Source organism: Euprymna scolopes, chromosome 29 (genome assembly GCF_053919585.1).
Source record: "Euprymna scolopes isolate OS-2025 chromosome 29, ASM5391958v1, whole genome shotgun sequence".
NCBI lineage: Eukaryota > Metazoa > Mollusca > Cephalopoda > Sepiida > Sepiolidae > Euprymna > Euprymna scolopes.
This window is the reverse complement of record NC_136510.1, coordinates 77,067,089-77,086,534: the sequence shown is the minus strand read 5'-3', so window position 1 is coordinate 77,086,534 and position 19,446 is coordinate 77,067,089. Positions and strand designations below refer to the sequence as shown.

Sequence of the window (19,446 nt, the reverse complement as noted above, 5' to 3'; positions counted from 1 at the left end):
GGCAGAGGGATGCAACGTTTCGTCGATGGGACAGAGGCTGAAGCTTAGATGCCAGTTCAGGGCCTATCAGATTGGCGACTCTCTTTTGAGCCTTGTCTAGGAGCGAGAGACTAGCAGCAGATGCACTAGCCCAAATGTGTCAACAATACTCCATACATGGGCGAATGGTGGCCTTATAGAGGTACAGGATACTTTTAGGTGCCAGTAGTTTTCTAGCACAGTAGAGAGAGCCTACCTTTTTCGCAGCGGCCCTGGCAATGTTTTCAATATAATTGTTCCAACTCATGTTTCAAGTGAACGTTAGGCCAAGCAGTTTGAAAGATGTACTCTCAGACAGGGAGTCACTGGCCATTGCTATTGGTGGCAGAGAAGGTTTCTTGTAATTATTGAAGGAAACAGTCTCGGCAGCATTGAATGTGACCATCCATTTTTGTCCCCATTCCACTACAGATTGGAGGTCATCCTCTAGTGTTTTTGCCATTTCTTTAGTTATGTGTTCATTTGTTTTCCTGTCATGCCTGTTATAGAGTGTGGTGTCATCAGCATATATACCCATCTCAGAAGCAGTTTTGTCGGGGAGGTCATTAATAAATATTAGAAACAACAGAGGTCCAAGGATAGACTCCTGAGGCACTCCCGCATTTATATCACACTGTTTAGATGTACGACTGTCGAGGACAACCTGGATTTTTCTCTTATCTAAGAAGGATTTAATTATGTTAAGTATTCTACCAGTGATACCGTATGATTTAATTTTCCTGAGGAGACCCTCATGCCATACCCTGTCAAAAGCCTTAGATATATCTAGAGCTACCGCTCTGGCCTCCCCAGCTTTGTCCAGTGAATGGTATATACGTTCTGAGATTACAGTGAGGATGTCTGCTGTGGAACGAGCTTGTCTAAATCCATATTGTTTGTCAGTCAGAAGTTTAGCATCTGTAAGGTGCCGGACTAGAGCATGGTTAATCATGGTCTCAAATATTTTGGCAAAAAGTGGGAGGAGGCTAATGAGGCGATAATTTAATGGGTCAGTTCTTTCGCCAGAATTCTTGAATACTGGTACCACAGAAGCAGTTTTCCAACAGCCCGGAAAGCATGATTCATTAAGGCATTTTTTGTAGAGTTTGGAGAGAACTGGAGCTACTTCGGCTGAGCACTTTTTTAATAGCACAGCTGGGATGAAATCAGGTCCACATGCTTTTGAAGTGTCAAGGTTTTTTATGATAGCGTGTACCTGAGCAGGAGTGATTTTTAGATCGTCTAGCGTGGCGTCTGTCCGCAAAGGAAAATCAGGCAGGGGGTGGTTGGAAGGGTCCAGTGTGGAGTTCGAGGCAAACCGGCTGGCAAGCATGTTAGCCTTGTCGGTTGTTGAGCAAACCAAACAACCTCGTGATTGTTGGTTAGTGGAGGAATTGTTAATTGCCCATTATTTACTACACTGTTGTAGATTTTCCAGAAGTCACGATTTCCTAATTTTTGTGCTTCGATGCGTTTTTTAGTGGTTTCAGTAAATTCTCTCTTAGCTGTCGCTATTTCTTTCTTAACGTTACTTCTAGTTTGTTTGAACTGGACTTATCTCAGTTAAATCTGCGGTATGCATGCTGCCTTTGAGCAATGGCAGTTGTGCAAGTCGAAGTAAACCATTGGGGAGAGTGGGGCTTGCTATAAAATTTCCGCATAGGAACATGCGCTTCAATTGCTGTTTTGAACCATTCAGTGGTCTCATTTGCGCACTGTTCAGCAGGAAGAAAAAAAATATTTCCCCATGGGGCATCTCTGATAAGATCTCTGATGGCTTCCCAGTCAGCCTTTTTATAATATCTCGTTGTTTTGAGCACTGGCTCTTCAGTTTTGGGTCTAGAATTTAGGGCGATTTCTACCATTATCACTGCATGGTCAGCGTTCCCGAGTGGGCTGTCAGCATTTGTTATACAATCTTCGGGAACTGTAATCAGAAACAGATCTAGAAGTGATGCGTGTTGTTCTTGCTGGTTGGAAACGTAACCATTTGTGATAGGGAGTGAGATATAGCAAAACTATGTGTTGAGCTGCCAAGCTGCATCTGTGTGAGTAGAGAATCCAAGTTTTTGTGGTGAACATTAAAGTCACCAAATACATGTACTTGTGCGCTAGTGTCGAGGGAGAGTGCTGTGCCTATGCTGTCAGAGACTTTGTTTATTATGATGCAGTCCTGGGTCGAGGGAGAGCGGTAAAGAAAATAAAAGTTGCTAATGTTATGTTGTATGTTTAGTCTAATTTAGTCTAAAGCACATAAAGGCTTGATCGTCCGTTTCTAGGTTTGTTTCTCTAGTAAGGGGGAGGGTGTTACGAATGTAGACTCCAAGTCCATACAGATATCTGTCAGAGTCCTTACGGCAGAGTGAGAGATAGCCAGGCATGTTAAAGTAGTTAGAGGGGATGGAGGAGTGTAGGTTAGTCTCGCGTAGTGCTAAGATATCCGGGTATTTGTTAGGAGAAATGCTTCAACATCAGCTAAATTAGTTCTAAGCCCACGGATGTTAGTGAATGCAAGCCTGATACAATTCTCTACATATATAAGAGTCAGGTACAAAGTCCTCTTCTTGTCACTAATGACAATATGTGAGGAAATCTGGAAAAAATTTAAGAATTAATTTTTCTAATTTCACTGCTAATACCCTCCTCCTTCTTTGTTAAGCGATTTCCTTCAATTGGATGTTATCTGACCTACTTATACAATAACTAAATTTAAACATTTTAGAAAAACAAGTGATCTTCTATATTATTTTTTTTATTAAATAAAAAATCTTTTTTAAAATATTTTTTATTTTTCCCAGATTTTCAGTTGCATCCATCCTAAGTGGAAGTGAAATCTGGCTAATAAGGATTGCAGATATGTGTTGTATGAAAAGAAATAATATAAGAATACAAATGTGTATTGTGAGTCTTATAGACTGACTTTTCTTATTGTTCCATCCTGTAATTATTTGATAATAGTAATCTCTTTTTTATTTCAGAACCAATTAAAGTATTTAATAATGGTAAAGTGCAAGAGATAGCATATTCTAATGCCCCACTGACAGGAAGGATTACAACAGGCATTCTGACTGTGATTAGATAACATAATTCATTAATAAGTTTGGAAAAAAAGTAAGGCAAGATTCAGAGAAGATAATACAGATTTTAGCAAGACAGATTAGTGTTAAAATGTCAGCTTCAATCACCACCTCAATACAGGTCCGGAACTGGGAGCATGCCTTTTCTACAAGACTTAGATTTGATTACCTCAGAGGAAGATAAAATCTTAACAGATGCATGTGTAATATTTAGAATACCGTTCCATTCTTTCTAAGATTAATAAACACTTTTAAATAATACAAATTTATTTGTATTGTTATTTTTACTTACAGGTGTTCCTCCTTGTATGGGAAGTGTGATTTTGACTTGTGATGGTGTATTCTGTGATGGAGGTCTGGTTGATAGTGTGGCTGGGACAATTGGACGAGTTTGCACCAAGGATGTCCCCAGTGTTCCTGTAGAGAAAGAAGAATCAAAAGTTGCATAGATTAAAATTATAAATGCAACATTACATGCAAATACAATATCAAGTGATAGATAAATTGAAAACTTTCTCAGTCACAAAAATGTGAAGAGATTAATTTGTAACAAAAAAAAAAAAAAAAAATCTGCAGTAAAAACAATAATTAGCAATATACATGAAAAAATTGAAATGACTTGAAGTATCTAAATAATGACATACATAGAAAGAGATTGGTGAGCTAAGAAAGAATCTTTTTAAATTTTTTAAATCCAATTAAAATTAAGGAAGTTATGGCTATTTTTGTGTCTTGCACATTTATATATTTTCCCGCTTTGAGATGATGTGTTTTGTCACATTTTTTTACTCTACTTATCCAGTAAAAATTTATCTTTGTGTGAAACACAAGCTTAAACAATGAAATTTGCCATATGAGTGTATTTTGGTGTAAGGAATCAGAATATGCTACTAAAAATCTCCAGAAATTAATGGTTTCCAAATAATCTGTAGTAAATGCACATAAGCTGCAATTTCTTAAAAATGGCATGTATCCATTAAAAGAAAAGAAGTTAGAGAACTCAAAGCTGAATTGTAATGCATTTTATGTACAAAAACTAAAATGTAAATCTAGGACTGTTTAAAACTGAATATATTGCAATATTTCTTTGGTATTATTGTAGATTAATACCTTGCGTTAACCCCACTCTCACCCCATCACCACCATCATCTTACCACTTCTCCAAAATGTGATTCTACCTTTACAATAGACAATAACATGTGAATATGTTGAACAATTTTAATGAAAGATAAACAAAAATTATTTTAGAATTTAATGTACAATGATTCCCCATTTTGAGCCATTCCAGCGTTTTAGGACAGTTATGGGAGATATTAGGTCAGTGCAAAAACAATATTGTTTTCTCACATGTTACTTTTATATATGACTAGCGAGGGGTACCCGGCGTTGCCTGGGTGTTTGGAGGTGTGTGTGGTTTTGGGTAAATCAAAACTCAGTTTTTCTGTTTTGATAGGTAAGTATGAGGATCGAACCCGAACCCTTGAGGCAAAGTTGGAAATTAAAGTGTGAAAATTGGGCCATCGCGAGATGCTAACGGAAACACGTTTGAATTTATTTAATTACTTAAATTAGCAGGTACACGTTTTAATGACTTACTGAGGTCAACTTTTGACTGTGGGGTAGCATTTCATTTAGTGCGGGAATGCTTTTTTTTTTTCCCCAAGACGTTGGGCTTTTGCACCTAAAGACTTCAGGCCACTTAGAGAAGCTGTCCACTACTATGAGGTAGTACTGTCCATCTAGTGGTCCTGTGTAGTCCATGTGTATCCGTGACCATGGACTAAATTGAATTGGTGGCGCTTTTTTAAACTATAATTTCACTATGTTCGTAGGGATACGATCACCAAATCTTCAAATGGTTCACCATTCCTTGGGATAGCCCGTCTGCATGTCCTAACTTATTTGAGACGGAAGGAACTTCATATCAAGGTCATAATTTAGTAGGATTGTTCCTCGGCTTTGGGGCCTGTTTGCCATATGTGGAGGCAACCCTTTCTTCAAGCCAAAGATAGAGATCAGATGTTTGTGATCCATTTGAAGTTTGAAATGTCATCCATGGAGAAATCTGTGAAATCTTGTTAACGCAAAAATGATGCTTAAGGATTCTTTCTCTATCTGGAAATAATTCCTTTCTGCAGGTAGTAGGGTTCTTGACGCATGTGCTATCGGTTTCATAGAACCGTCAAGCATTTTATGTAGGATACACACACAGATTTCATATGAGTTTGCATCACTTGTGATGATAATGTCTACATCTGAGTTGTAATGTAATAGTTCTGATGTGAGCACCTCCTAACTTTTCAAACACTATCTTGCATTTCATGGTTCAATTCCAAATCTTGTCCTTCCCAAGTAGTTCATTTAAAAGGTGCGTGTAATGTGTGCATGTTAGGCTTGATAGTAATTAACTAAGCCTAAAAAAAATTTAGTGTTGTGATGTAATGTAGCTCAGGCATATTTTTTATTGCTATGAAACTTTCTGGATTGGGCCGTCTACCATTCTTATCTATTATCTGCCCATGGTATTTTATTTGGTTGAGAAAAAATTCACATTTGGTGTCTTTAAGTGTGAAGCCGTACTCGTTTATCTTTTTGAACACCTGAAAAACTTGTTTCCTATGTTGCGCTATAGGTTTGCTTTTCATTAGAATAGCGTCCAGGTCTCTGATAGAAAAATTAAGGCTGTTCAACATTGTGTCGATTATCTGTTGAAAGATAGCTGGTGCAACTTTAATCACGGAAGTCCCTTGTGAGTGGTAATGAACAAAAGTTTGGAACTTTCTTCTTCAAAGGGAATCTGTAGGTACGCTTTGCTCAGATCTATTTTTGAGAATATTTTCCCTCTATTTAGTTTTGTAAAAACTTCCTCGGGGCTGGGTAGCGGGTAATGATGATCCTTAAGTGCTCCAGTCAACTCGATTGAGAAGTCTGCGCAAACTCTGATATCCTTCGATTTTTTCTTTACATACACGGTGGAGGCAGTCCACTCGTTGTAGTCGACTGGAGTCAAAATTCTTGCTTTGATGAGTCTGTCTATTTCTACGCCAATCTTTTGTATAGAGGCAAACGGTACACTACATTCCTTTTTGAAGACTGGGGTGGTATTATCTTGTAACTTGAAGTTCACCTCCATTTTTGTACAGCGGCCTAGTTTGTCCAAAAAAACATGAGGAATAACTCATACAGGCCTTTCTTTAGTTTTTCAACTTTGGCTGTAAGGTTATCCACTTTTTGACAAAAAAAAAAAAAAAAAATTCGCTAATGGGTGAGTCCCAGAGTTCAAATTTTTTAATCCAGTTTGTCCCAAAAAGGTTATTATTGTTTTTTTAATACAAACACCTTGAGATTCAATGCTTTTTCCCTTCAACGTCACGTTAGTGATAACCTCATCTTCAAATCTTATTCTTTCTCCAGTTATTGAACAAGCAACTTTCTTGGTTCTCATCATCTCCGGTTTTCCAATTTTGCACCAAGTATGGTGGTTTATGATGGACAAATGCGAACAACTGTCAAGTCTAACATTCTTGTCCCCAATTTTTACTGTCACATACTTCTGTACATTTTCATCCTCTGCTTGAGTCCTCATTGATCTGCAATATGAGGCTTTGTGTCCGTTGCATCTGCACCGATCACATTTCCGGGACCAGTATGGACAATCCTTCTACCAGTGGAGTTCTCCACATCCTTGACATGGGTAACGAGGTAACTCCAACTTCTTTTAGGATTTTTCCAGAGAGTTATGTTTGGCTTTCGTTTGACTGTTTGGAGAGATTTTTTGTTACTTTGTACCTTTCTAATCTGTGCTACACCTGCTTCTTCTATATTTTTGGAGTCTTGTTTTTCCGAGATGATTCTTTGGTATTCCTCAGCCAATTGTTGAAGGGTTATATTTGGTTCCTTTTCCAATCTGTTTAGTGCCCAGTGCCCAGAGTGTTCAGCATCCTTGGTCGGCACTAAGCTTTGAATGAAAATTAGGAACTTAAAGTTGTTGGTCGTCAATGAGGATAGTCCGAAGTCGTCACAGTGTCTATTTACAACTGAAGCAAATGTGGTGTAATCTTGATCTTCTTTGCGAATCAGGTTGATGCATTTCCATCTTTTATGGAATATACTGATTTTTGGACAGTATAATTCCATCAAAGATTTCACTACCTCATCGAAGGACAATTTGCTCGTCTGTTTAGGGATGATGTAGTCCACAAACTTATGTTTTGCAGCTCCTAATTTTTGTAATAAAAGATGAACCTTTATCTGCTTGCTCCATGACTTACAATCAATCCTGAATATGTTACCAAATCTGTGAAAATAGGCTTCAAAAGTTCAATCATCTTCAAGACGATAGTGAAATGTTTCTAATGCTGACCAGATCTCAGTTTGGGAAAAACATTCTGGTCTGACTCATTTCTGTCTTTCTTTGCTATTACTTTAGTTAGTAGTTCCTATTTTTTATTTGCCTGTGTTTTTCCAGTATTTTTTCACTGAATTACCTTCTTTCCTCTTCTTTCTGATTCTCTTTCTATTTTTTCTTCTCTTTCCCTTCTTTTCTTTCTCTTTGTTTCTGTAATTCCAAAGTCTGAGTCTGCTGGAAGTGTATTATTTCAACTAGTTGCCTTAGACTCACAAGACAAATCTGAGTCTAAGAAATGATAAACAGAAAAACCGTGACTTTAGGGAGAAGATATGTCAAATTAATATTCACAAAGAAAAAAAAGTCACATGTGGTTTTAACAGAAAGAATATTAAATTTTTCAGAGAACAAAAGACAATTGAGAACTTTCTCTTGAGAAAAAGAAAATACAAAAAATTTTGAGTCCAGAAGAATTTGAAATAATAAAACGAATTGAAATCCATTTTTGTAGCAAAAATCCAGTTGATATACTTTTTTTTTTCTTTTCTCGTTTTACCGAGAAAATGAAAATCATGCAGACTATCGACAGAGAAACTGTTAGGTCACAGTAATAACATTTTTATTTCAAATATATACTGTAAAATGAAAATGGCTTCTTGCAAAGAGGAAAAATTAAGATATTTGCACAAGCGGAAGTTGGCCAGCTTTAAATTTCTTTTTTGTGGGTTTAAAACTAAAAATGTTCACTTTCAACTAACAGTTCAAAAATAAAGGCTTTTGGATAAAGAAAAAATTCTAGGGCAATAAAAACTGAATATGAATAAAACTATCAGACAAAATCTTATGTGTCTTATTATGTAAATTCTTATTAGTTTGTTAACATAAGTTTCATAATCTTTCAACCTCCAGATGTTGAATACCACAAATTTCCACACTTTAGTAGAATTTGTTTAGTTCTGTATTAAATAAAATAGATTATATCAAATCACATCTACAGGACCTGTGACATATACGTAATAATCAGTTCTAAGTGACAGTTTTTCAGAGGTTGAAAGTTCAATCTTCACTACAGACAATACTAAGAATACAATCCTAAACAATTGAAGACTTTTATTGTTATGGCTGATGAAATGAAAGCAAGCTAGGCCCTGTCGATTAAATAAAAGGTTCCATTCGAAATTCATAGTTTTCAGAGTTCAACAAAGATTCCCCAATTCAACAAGATAAACCTAAACGTCAGAGATTATATCAGCCGAAACATTGTGAGAATAATATCCAAGGTGAGAACAGTAGTCCGAAAAATCCAAATCATCAATCCCATCTCAAAAGTTCTGAAACTCTACAGATTATTATAGTGGATCATGCATTGTAGAAAACAAGACCCACTCTCTCCACCAAGCTAATGTCTGTATAGGTGTAGAGTGTGCTGTGTGCCAGGAACCTATTTGGTTAAGAGAATACAAAGATTAATATCTTTCTCAAAAGTATTATTAGACTAGATCAACTGGCAAAATATATTTCGACTAATATTTATACAAGCTAAGGTATTACTATTACTTGGGATAGTCTGAAGAGATGAACGAATAAATATTTCCCTCTGATCAATCGTTGATTCTATTCTACTCGATGGGACATGTTTGGTAGCAATTATCCATGAGGTTGTCTCTGTGACTGGATCGATGGTTCTCTCAGTCCAGAGTCATCCATCAATTGATGGTGAAACATTCACAAAGTCTATGCACTATGATGTTTGCTCATTCATAGCAGCCAGAAGCTCCCATCCAAAGAAACCAGTGTACCTCTCCAGAAAAATCTTGATTGTAATAGGAGGCCTGCCAGCCTGTTTGCTTTCTGGAGATCACAGAAATACTTTTCCAACAGGTTTGTCATGTAGAGATGCAACTGCAGATAAGCATTGAAGGATTTTTTTTTGTGACAAACTACTACATCATCTCTCCACAATATGTTGTTGAGGACACAAAGAATCTTCGTGTATGCTCCATAAAGGGTACTTGTACAGTTTAATCAAGACATTAAAAAAATGAAAATATCGAAAAAAACGTTATATTGTACGTACCCGTTATGGAGTGAAGTTCTCCGAAAAAAAAAGAATTTCACTTAATTTCATCAAGTAGTTTTTCTTTTTTTTACAGAGGAAAATCAAATTTTAATGAGATCGATCTATCGTCGCCATTTGGCTGTTTACAAACACAAGGAGGGGGGGGGCCTTTAAACGAAAAATTGATTAACAAAGGACAAAATGAAAAAAGGATTAAAAAAGGACATAGAAACTCTGTAAAATAAGTGAAAAAAAAACTAAAATATTTATCTAATTATTTTTTCTGTTCATGTTTCAAAATAATCTCATCAAATTTTGATAAACTTCAAACGGTGATTGGAGTTATCTCCCTCTGGCTCTCCTTTCTCTTAAACGAAAAAAAAAAAAAAAAAAAAGATGGCCATTACCCGATCAATCTCATTAACATTTGATTTTCCTCGGTAAAAAAAAAAAAAAATATTTGATCAAATTAAGTGCTTTTTTGTATGAAAACTTTATTCTATAACGAATATGTACAATATAATTTTTTTCCAATATTTTCGTTTTTTAATGTCTTGATTAAACTGCACCCTATAAAGTTTCTTAGAGTGAACAACATTTAATGTCTAAAACGGTTCTCAAGTGAAATAACTTTTATAAGACATTTATACTTAAAATATATAGATCTTTATTGTACGCTGAACACAAACTATAAACAGAATGAGAGCTTGTCATCAAATCCAGTTTAACATCCATTTTACATGTTGGCATGTGGTGGATGGCTTTGATTTGAAATTGATTTCCAAACGAATCTATCTCTATTCTTTCTTTCTCAAAATCATTTTTATTATTTCCTTCATGCTTTTCTTAGCTTTCCCTGTGAACTGAACCTGTTACCTCAACTGTTCTACATCTAACTCACTAATAAAACCAATCTCTGGACAACAATTAATCAAGGACGAGGGGGGAGGGGGCAATATAGTTAAAAATATACAGTCATTGTTCAGATATCTTCTCTTTAACCATAAGACCCTTGAAAGGAGTAAAAGGAGTGGCGGTCAAATGTCACCGAGTAGAAATTTAACATCAACTGAATCCCAATAATAACAATAATTACGTTATGTTTACTTTTAATGTTTTAACAATATCATCAAAGGAAAAAAAAAAAAACATCTTGTTCTTACCAGTGTTCGTTTGAGATTGAGTCTGGGGGGTGATAAGCCGGACATACTGTAACTTATCATCTGCAACTTGTACTTGGTGTAATGATTGCGTGGACACTGTGACATGCCGTAAGTTTGATGCTTGCTGCTGTGTGGTTATCTGGATTGGTTTACTCACAGGCAACTGGACATGAGTAGAAGACCTTGGCTGAATTAATAAAAAGGGTAATACATTAATCAAGAAACACTCTAGCCATAACAACTGAACTGATGAGACAAATAAATAAAAACATGGTCAATCCAGCTTGAAAGATGAATAAAAAACCTAATTTAAAGTACTTTTTCTCAGTTCCTGTCTAGAATCCCTCCTATATTAAAAAGCAAAAATAATTTTTTAAAAAAGTGTATGATATACATGTCTATAATGGAACGAAAATATCGTATTCCAAAAATCACGTAAATTGATCAAGTAAGTTTATTTTTAAATCAGAAAATCAAATTTGTGAGGAAGCAAATAGAGACTGTCTCATGTCACCATCTTTAAGAAACAAGGCAGATAACACCACAATCAGCCAAACTTACAAGATCAGTTTTGTTGCCTATGATTTCTCCTTAATCGTTTAAAAATGACTTTTATAAAAAATAAAATTACTTAATCAATTTATGATTTTTGGAATATGAGCATTTTCTTCCATCACTGTACGTACATGTAAAGATTTTTATGCATTTTTGTCTTTTAATATAGAAGGTATTTTGGGCAACCACATTTTCCTTTTAAATGAAATATCAAAATAAGACAGATCTATATACTATATTGAGGCATTTCATGGCTGTATGTATGTTATCACCTTTCAAACACATTTAAAAAATGAGATCGTCTTATCTGCAAAGATGGTGATTGGTTATTAATTCGATGTGGTTCAGGTAAAAAAAAAATTCTGATTTTTATCCATTTTGAAATGAATTGTTCCAAAATCAAATTATGTGATTGTGTCAACTAAAACAATACAATTTTAAATAAATACATTTCAAAAGTGACATTTGTTTTATTCATTTAAAGTATATTTAACTGACGATTTATTTTTATGAAAAAAAAGCATTTTTTATAGCTATAGTCCAAGCCTGACAAACATTTTAAAAGGAACATTATTATTAATAGTAAATTATACAGATTGATGTAGATAGCACTGTGAGATTTCCATGGAGTCTTGCTAGTATTTAATAATGGTAATATTTAGTGCCATTGAGGAAATTAATTTTATTTATTAAATGATGAAGTGGATACTTTGTGTATGTCTGCACTAATTTTTTGACAAAAGCACTCTGTAAAAACATTTTTTCAAGGCTCCAAGATTAAATGTTTTATTTTAATAAAGGACATTTTTTCCTCAAATGATGAGAAAAACAAGAGCTTTATAATAATTAAAAATAGTTTACTGCAGTTTCATGGTAAATCTGATCATCAAAATGTATTCTTGTTTCATATGTGTGTACATAATTGAATGCAGGCTAATACTAATTGGAAATTGAATTTTAATTTTTCAAATTTACTTAGCATCACGTCAGCATATGAGAGTATACAAATTTTAAAAAGCTTACTATATTATGCTTAGGAGTTAAGATAAACATTGGAAAAACTTATGGTGAAGTAAAACATGCTGTTTGGGTTCAAAGGGTCATCCATAGGATAAAAAAAATGCCACAGTTGCTGACCTGTCTGGAATAGTCATTGAGATGCTTAAAACTGCTGACAAAGAAGGAATTGAGTTTGGTGAAGCAGTTAGCTGAGACAGCTTTTAGTGGTGGTGAAATCCCAAAGGACTGAGAGCGGAGTTGCATCTTAACCTCCACAAGAGCAAGGGTGAAGCCCTTGACTGTAACAATTATTATGGCCTTAATGAAATAATAAAAAATGCTTGAGTTTATTTTGGGCATTCACATTCATGGGATGGTGAGCATTAATGAAATGCAGTTCGCTTTATGCCGGGCAGAAGCACCTTCCATGATATTTTCGTTGCATACCAACTGCTAAAAAGTACATCATATACAGGAAACCTCTCTACTTTGCATTTGTTGATATCAAAAAGGCATTTGAGCGTGTGCCTAGGAAAGTGCTCTGGTGGGCAATAGGTGTTGTTCAGGGCATATACGCAAATGCTTGTGTTCGTGTCAATGGCCACTACAGCAAGGAGTTTAGAGAAGGTACTAAGGTTCATCATGGCTCTATACTCAGCTCACCTCTTTTCATCATCATTCTGGAGGCATTGTTGAGCGAGATCCGTGTAGGTGTTCCATCAAAGCTCCTGTATGCAAATGATTTTGTGGTTATTGAGGATTCTCTGGAAAATGTGAAAATCCAGGTTGCTGACTTAGGAGACATGTGTGAAGCACAATGAACCGAGTCATTTAGAAATTAATTTTGTAAATACAAGGGTTGTTCCAAAAGTAAAGTTTATTGACTAAAAATGTTGAAGAGCTATAAATGTAACGGGATCCCAAGCAGTGCCAGATATCCTATACAGCTAGATGAAGATGGGAGAGGATGAGGTATGGTCAGGGGGGGGGGGGCCCATGCTGACACTTGGTCAAGGAAAAACAGATGTTTATGAGATTTCTGTCCACCAGAGAAGAAATAGTATCTTTTTCAATGAAAAGAAAATATAAAATCTGATAATAGGATTCGTGGAACAAGAGATTGTTTTTCTAGTTGGATTTGGTAAAAATGAATTTTAACTACTAATTGAGTGAGACAGGTACAATGACTTGGATTCAAAAGGTCTGCTTTGGTGTCTGGGAGATGTTGTCATTTGGGTCCACCTGTTGTATTTAACTACCAGACCCCCAAGCCAGTGATAAGTTAGTTGGACAGATAAATAAATAAATTGAACCTAGAGAGAGATATGGTCATGAAAGAGGAAGAAGAGGGTCACAAGAAAATAGAAAATGAAAATAAAATAGAGAAAGGAGTTCACGAAAGAAGAAAAAGAATAAGATAATGGGATAGAGAAAAAAAAGAGGTTCAGAGAAAAAAAAAAGGAAAAGTAATCTTCAATATGAGAGAGGGGAGAAGAGGCCAGTTTTATAAAAACGATTGGCTTTTTAGAGTTAGAGTCCTTTTTACTGGCTGGCACATCGCTCTCACCCCGCCTGGGGGGCAAGACCCTCATAGGAGCTAAGTTGAAAGACTCTTGTTCTTAGCTGGGAAATTAATTAGAGGAACTTAAGTTATACAACCTGCATCATGAAGCTCGGATTAAGAAACTCAACTTTTAAGCAAGTGTAGAACGATTTCTGAATAATTATTTTTGTTGGTTTTTACGAAAATGAACCAGAGTTTTTCTTTCTTTCTCGATTGCCAGCCTGAATGAAGATGCAGTTTATTTTAATATGCCCTGACGTCAGATGATGAAAGAGATAGACTGGATCCAGCACGAAGCCAGAGTGACGACCGAAATTGACAATGTTGCCACACGGACTTAGGGTCATGCACATTTCGCGTGCCCTGAGCAGCAAAAAAATATTTTCCAGTGACCAGTGAGAGTCTGGTCACCCTTGAGGGGTCCACCACTAGAAGTAATAATGTAGCCCTGCTGGGTTGCATCTATGGTCCTGTGAGCTGGGAGCGACGAACACGGCCAGAAGTACATCACAAGTATGCTCCCGTGAACCAGGATAGCGACGGATGCGGCCCGACCCTCGGACAAGATATAGGGTTATATAACAATGAGTGGTACTGTTAAAACGAGCAAATTTTTGTGACCCAGAATTTATTTTTCTACATAGTTACTACTATTCTCAATGCACTTTTGCTAGGAATTCAATGATGCACCTCTGCTTCTGACATACATCCATGACAAGGGTTCCTTTCTTAGAGTCTCACTGCATCAATATCTGCAATAGAGAGATGAAACTTTCAGGTCATGAATTCATAAGTTCTATCATCATAACAATTTTTCAATCTCCTCTGATCAATTCGGGCAAAATAAAAAAAAATAGAAGGCATTACTTTGGAAATGCCCCTCACACAAACGTCTGCACATACCTAACTTTACGTCAACAGAGATATGAAGAGATACCTAATAAAAAAATCACTAATTCAACTAGAAACAAATGGAAAATGTTCAATTGATTACAATTTTATATAATTTTAAGAACAAAGAGTGAAAAAAGAATTCAAAAGCAGTATTCGATTAAGAAAACAAAATTTGCTAAAAAACTTTCAGGCATGGGATAAGATTGTTGGTTTATGGTGAAAAATTAGATTTTTAACTAATGAAATTTGTGTTTAGTGAAGAGAATTGTGTATTTGATTTTGATAAATATATTTTTTCTAAAAAAAAAACAAAAAAACTTCAATTTTGTCCAGTAAAGCTTATAGGAATTTAATTCCAGAAAATTATGACTTTAGTTGTGTAATCTATTTCCACTGACATGTTTTTTACAATGTTTTTTTATTACTTTTAAGTATTTCAGGATTTGTTCTTTGCCATATTCAGTTTAATGTCCATTTTACATACTGGTATGTATTAAATGTTTCCTTGGAAGTTATTTCCTTAATTGAGGCAAGATTTTTATGGTCTGGATGCCCTGCCTGACGTCAACCCAGTGAGGTGATGAGGGGTTAGTATTTTTATTGTGAATATTAAAAACATAAATATACTATAAAAAGTATTATTGTATTTCTATAGTCATTCACCATATTTTATTATCATCAAACTTAACTAATGTATTGAAATAATTACTGCCTGCCTCTTACCTCAGTATTTAAACAGACTTTGGATATCAAATATATTTAATATATAAAGAAAAGTCAGTTAGATTCTTGAAATTAAACCATTGTAGATTGGCATCCGACAAATCCTATATTTTGCTTAGCCAGTGAATTACAGAAATATATTCTTTACACAAAAATAAAAAAAAATTCCAATAGATTTCAGTGATTACATATTCTATCTGACCTAATAATTTTTTTCGGTTAGACCATTCATCATTAATTTTCATTAGATGCATATAAAATTATTCAATGAAATTGGTTAAATTGCATTGTTAATAAGATTAGATTAATAATATCAGTTTGCTCCATCAATTACAAAGAGATACAAAGGATTTATCGGTTCTTATCCAGAATTCTCTTTATATTAAAAAACAAAAATTAAAAAAATCTGTATGATATACTTATCTATGACAAAAAATATCACATTCCAAAAATCATCTAAATTGATTAAATAGTTCTATTCTATAAAGAAAGTTATTTTTAAGTGATTAATGGGATTTCATAGACATTACAACATAAATCACGCAAATTTATAATTGTTGAGTTACCTCCCTTGTTTTTTTATTTGTTAATTCTTTTTAGAATGCTGGGTGAGACAGTCACTCCTCACATAACTCATAAAATTTGATTTTCTCATTCAAATATTAAACTACTTGATCAATGTACATGATTCTTGGAATATGATAAGTTTAATTTCATTACAGGTACATACATCAGATTTTTCTTTTTTTATTTTGTAATATATTTGTTAACGACTTATGCTGTCAACATTGATAAAAATTCATGCCAAACATGTAGGAATAATATGTGAATGTTCTTTAGACATGATACGTCACAAACAAAACTCTTAAATAAAACAAAAATGTAATATAAAAAAATTTCATTGACAAAAAATTGATAAAGTAAAAAGAAAAAAATGAGAAATAAAAAAAAAAATAGAATAAAAAATTGCCCTTAAAAAATTAAAGGGAATCAAAAAAAGAATGACAAAAAAAAAAAATGGGGGAAACAGGGGGGAAACAGTGAGAAAATAATGGAGAAGAAAAAAACAGGAAAAAAAATGTGGGGAAAAAAAAATGTGGAAAACAACAAGTAAGAGCGGGGGGGGGGGGGTTTAAAAAAAAAAAAAACAGGAAAATACAGTAAAACGAAAAGGAAAAAAAAAACAGGAAATAATAGAAAAACAAACAAAAACAGAAAGAAAAAAACAGGGAAAGAACAAAAAAGCAGGAAAATAAAAATCATAGAAAGAGAAAAAAAAATGGAGAAAAAAAAATGGGGGGAAAAAAAAGGGGGAAAATAACAGGGAAAAAAAAAAAAAAAAAAACGGGAATAAAACGGAAAAAAATGAGAGGGGAAAAACAGGGGGAGAATACTGGGGGGGGGGACGCAAGAAAAAAACGGGGGTAAAAACAGGAAAAAAAAAAAAAAAAAAAAGGAAAAAACAGGAAGAAACACAAAAAACAGAAAAAACAAAAAACAAAAGAAAAAACAGAATAAACAAATAGAAAAAAAAAATAAGAATAAACAACAAGAAAAAATAACAAATAAAAGAAAAACGAGGGTGGGAAGAAAAGGGAGAGAAAAGAAAAAACAGAAAAGAAAAAAGCGTATAGAAAAGAAAAGGCGTATGGGGAGAGAAAGGAGGAGGAGGAAATAAAGGAGAGGGCAGATAGGGAGGGGAAATGAGGAAAGGATGAGGAAAAAAAAACAAGAAAAACAAAAACACAGGAAAAAAGAAACAATAAAAACATGAAAAAAAACTAATTTACGGAAAACAGCAAAGAGGAAACGTTAAAAAAAGTCAAAGTTAAAGATGTTTTTTTAATTATAAATGAAAGTTCAAAAGTATAACAAGAAAAATAAAAAAATTAAAATAAAACAGAAAAAAAAAAACAAGAAACATTTTATCTTTTGCTGAATTTTTGAAAAAGTTAAAATGATTTTTTTTTTTTTTTAAGTAATAAAATATGAAATCTGAATGAATTTTGTTTGGTCGAAACTTACTAAAGTTGCTTGTTTGATGATTAACTTTGATGGTGAGACCGTTATGGTGGCTGGTTTAGAAATGCCCGCTGTTGAACTGTTTATGGTAAGCATGGACCTGTCTGTCGTACTTATTGTCCGAGGAACCACAGTAACTATAGAAGAAGTAGAAACAGCCCGATGTGGAGATTTAGCAATTGATACAGGTATCATGGTGATTTTAGTTGGCGTTTTAGCCGGGGACATTGGTAACTTGGTTATATGTAAACCCGACTTGGTAGGTGTGCCTGGCATTGTAGCTATGACAGCCTTACCAGCGGATAGAATAGTTTGGGGGGATATGGTTATAGTCTTTGTGGGTGTTTGCGAGTTCTGTGTCTGAGGTAAGACGCTGAGCCCTGGCGCTATAGAGTTCAGAGCCATCAGCTGATTTGGTATCTGTACAGGAATAGCCTGTGGTTGTTCAAGAGTGGCGTTCTTCCCAGCGGTAGAACTTGTGATAATGACCTTGGTAACCACTGGAGGAACAGTTGAACTATTAATGAGAGATCGTTTGCAAGACAATGATTTGTTAACAGCTTCGATAACAGCAGATGTCCCTGAATTTGTATGTTCGCTGACACCAATGTCTGGGGCCATGGCAACAACATAGGTAGGTTTCGACCAGCCCTGTTCAGGCTGCGACGACTCCGTGACAGATAAGCCCACAGTGCTCTCCGATTGCATGCTAGACACTCCATCTCTGCTACTGTTTTCAGAAATAGGGGTTGCGGCACTATTTCCTTGAAGAGAGTCGATCTGAGTGTGAACACTTTGAATTGTACTGTCTTGGATGATTTGAGAAATATCCGTACCAGTTACTGTAATTGCGTTGGTACTGGTAGTGATGGTGTTTGTAGTCGTCACTGCTGTTGCTTTTGTTGTTTCCAATGAGTTATTGCTTGACGAATTCAAATTTTCAATCAGATTTAATGTTGAAACTACCACTTGGTTCGGATTACCAGTACATAGGATGCCATCAGCTACATCTTTATCAGTGCCTGCAAAAAAAATAAAAACAATAAAATATTAAAATAACATACAACTCATATGATACATATGTTCCAATACCTATACGTACAAGTAGCTATTAATTATGTGCAAGACAAAGGGAGGTAATTCAGTATATATATTTTATTAAATGCAAACAGCAGGAGACAGTATTATTGTTTGCAATGTAAACAGGACAACCCTTTTTTTTTTTTTTTTTACAAAGGTATCACCACTTATCAGGGCCCACAGACCATGCGAGGATAAGGGTTAAGAGTGTACAGTAGTCAATGTAACAATATAGTAATTGTTAGTAATGGAAATTCGGTAAATTTGTTAACTTAAGTGGAACGGCTCATCAAAAACTTGTTTATGTTGGACTTGAAGACAATCAGATTGTAGTCAGCTGGAAAGCAGGAAAACAGAAGACAGTTCCACAGGTGTGCAGTTCTAAGAAAAAAGCTTTTTTTTCATGGAATCTACGTTTAGGTTTAGACATAGATAAAGAGTGGGTGTAATTATTGATAGTGTTTTCTGCTAGACGAGTGTTTCTTATGAAAGTTTGGCGAGAGGGGGACCATAGATTGAAGCTCAGTTGAGCACTTCAATAAAAATAACGATAAAGCAAAGACAAACTCGCAACATCTTTTCTGTGAGATACAGGTTGCAGAGACGAGAAAAGGACATCTCCCACCAGGCCACGAAGTCTATTTTGAACTATCAAGGCAGGACAAGTCCTTTCTAGCAGCTCCTGCCCAAATGTGGCAACAGTACTCCATCCTTGGACGTACCTGGCTCTTATATAGATAGAGAATTGCATCAGCAATGAGATATCTACTGGATCGATAGAAGGATCCCACCATTTTTTCAGCGGCCTTGGCAACAGATTTGATGTATGTGTTCCATTTAAGCCCAGAAGCTTGTCAAAACATGAGGCCTCCCCAAGATGAGAGCCATTCATTTCAATTGATGCAAGATGGGGATCAGAACGTTGATGATGTAAAGATAGAAGC

The 19,446-nt window shown here is 35.0% G+C and overlaps 1 protein-coding gene across 2 annotated transcripts in view; it reads right to left on the bottom strand.

Annotated features, from left to right (window-relative positions):
• The window catches only part of LOC145252730 (uncharacterized), a 113,343-nt gene that overhangs the window by 43,971 nt on the left and 49,926 nt on the right, over nt 1–19,446 (bottom strand). For both annotated transcript variants that reach the window (XM_080112586.1, XM_080112585.1), the window contains exons 2-4: nt 17,426–18,444; nt 10,666–10,852; nt 3,388–3,512 (exon numbers count right to left, since the gene is read on the bottom strand). In XM_080112586.1, the coding sequence (XP_079968712.1) occupies nt 3,388–3,512; nt 10,666–10,852; nt 17,426–18,444 (1,331 nt within the window). The remainder of the gene's footprint in view (nt 1–3,387; nt 3,513–10,665; nt 10,853–17,425; nt 18,445–19,446) is intronic.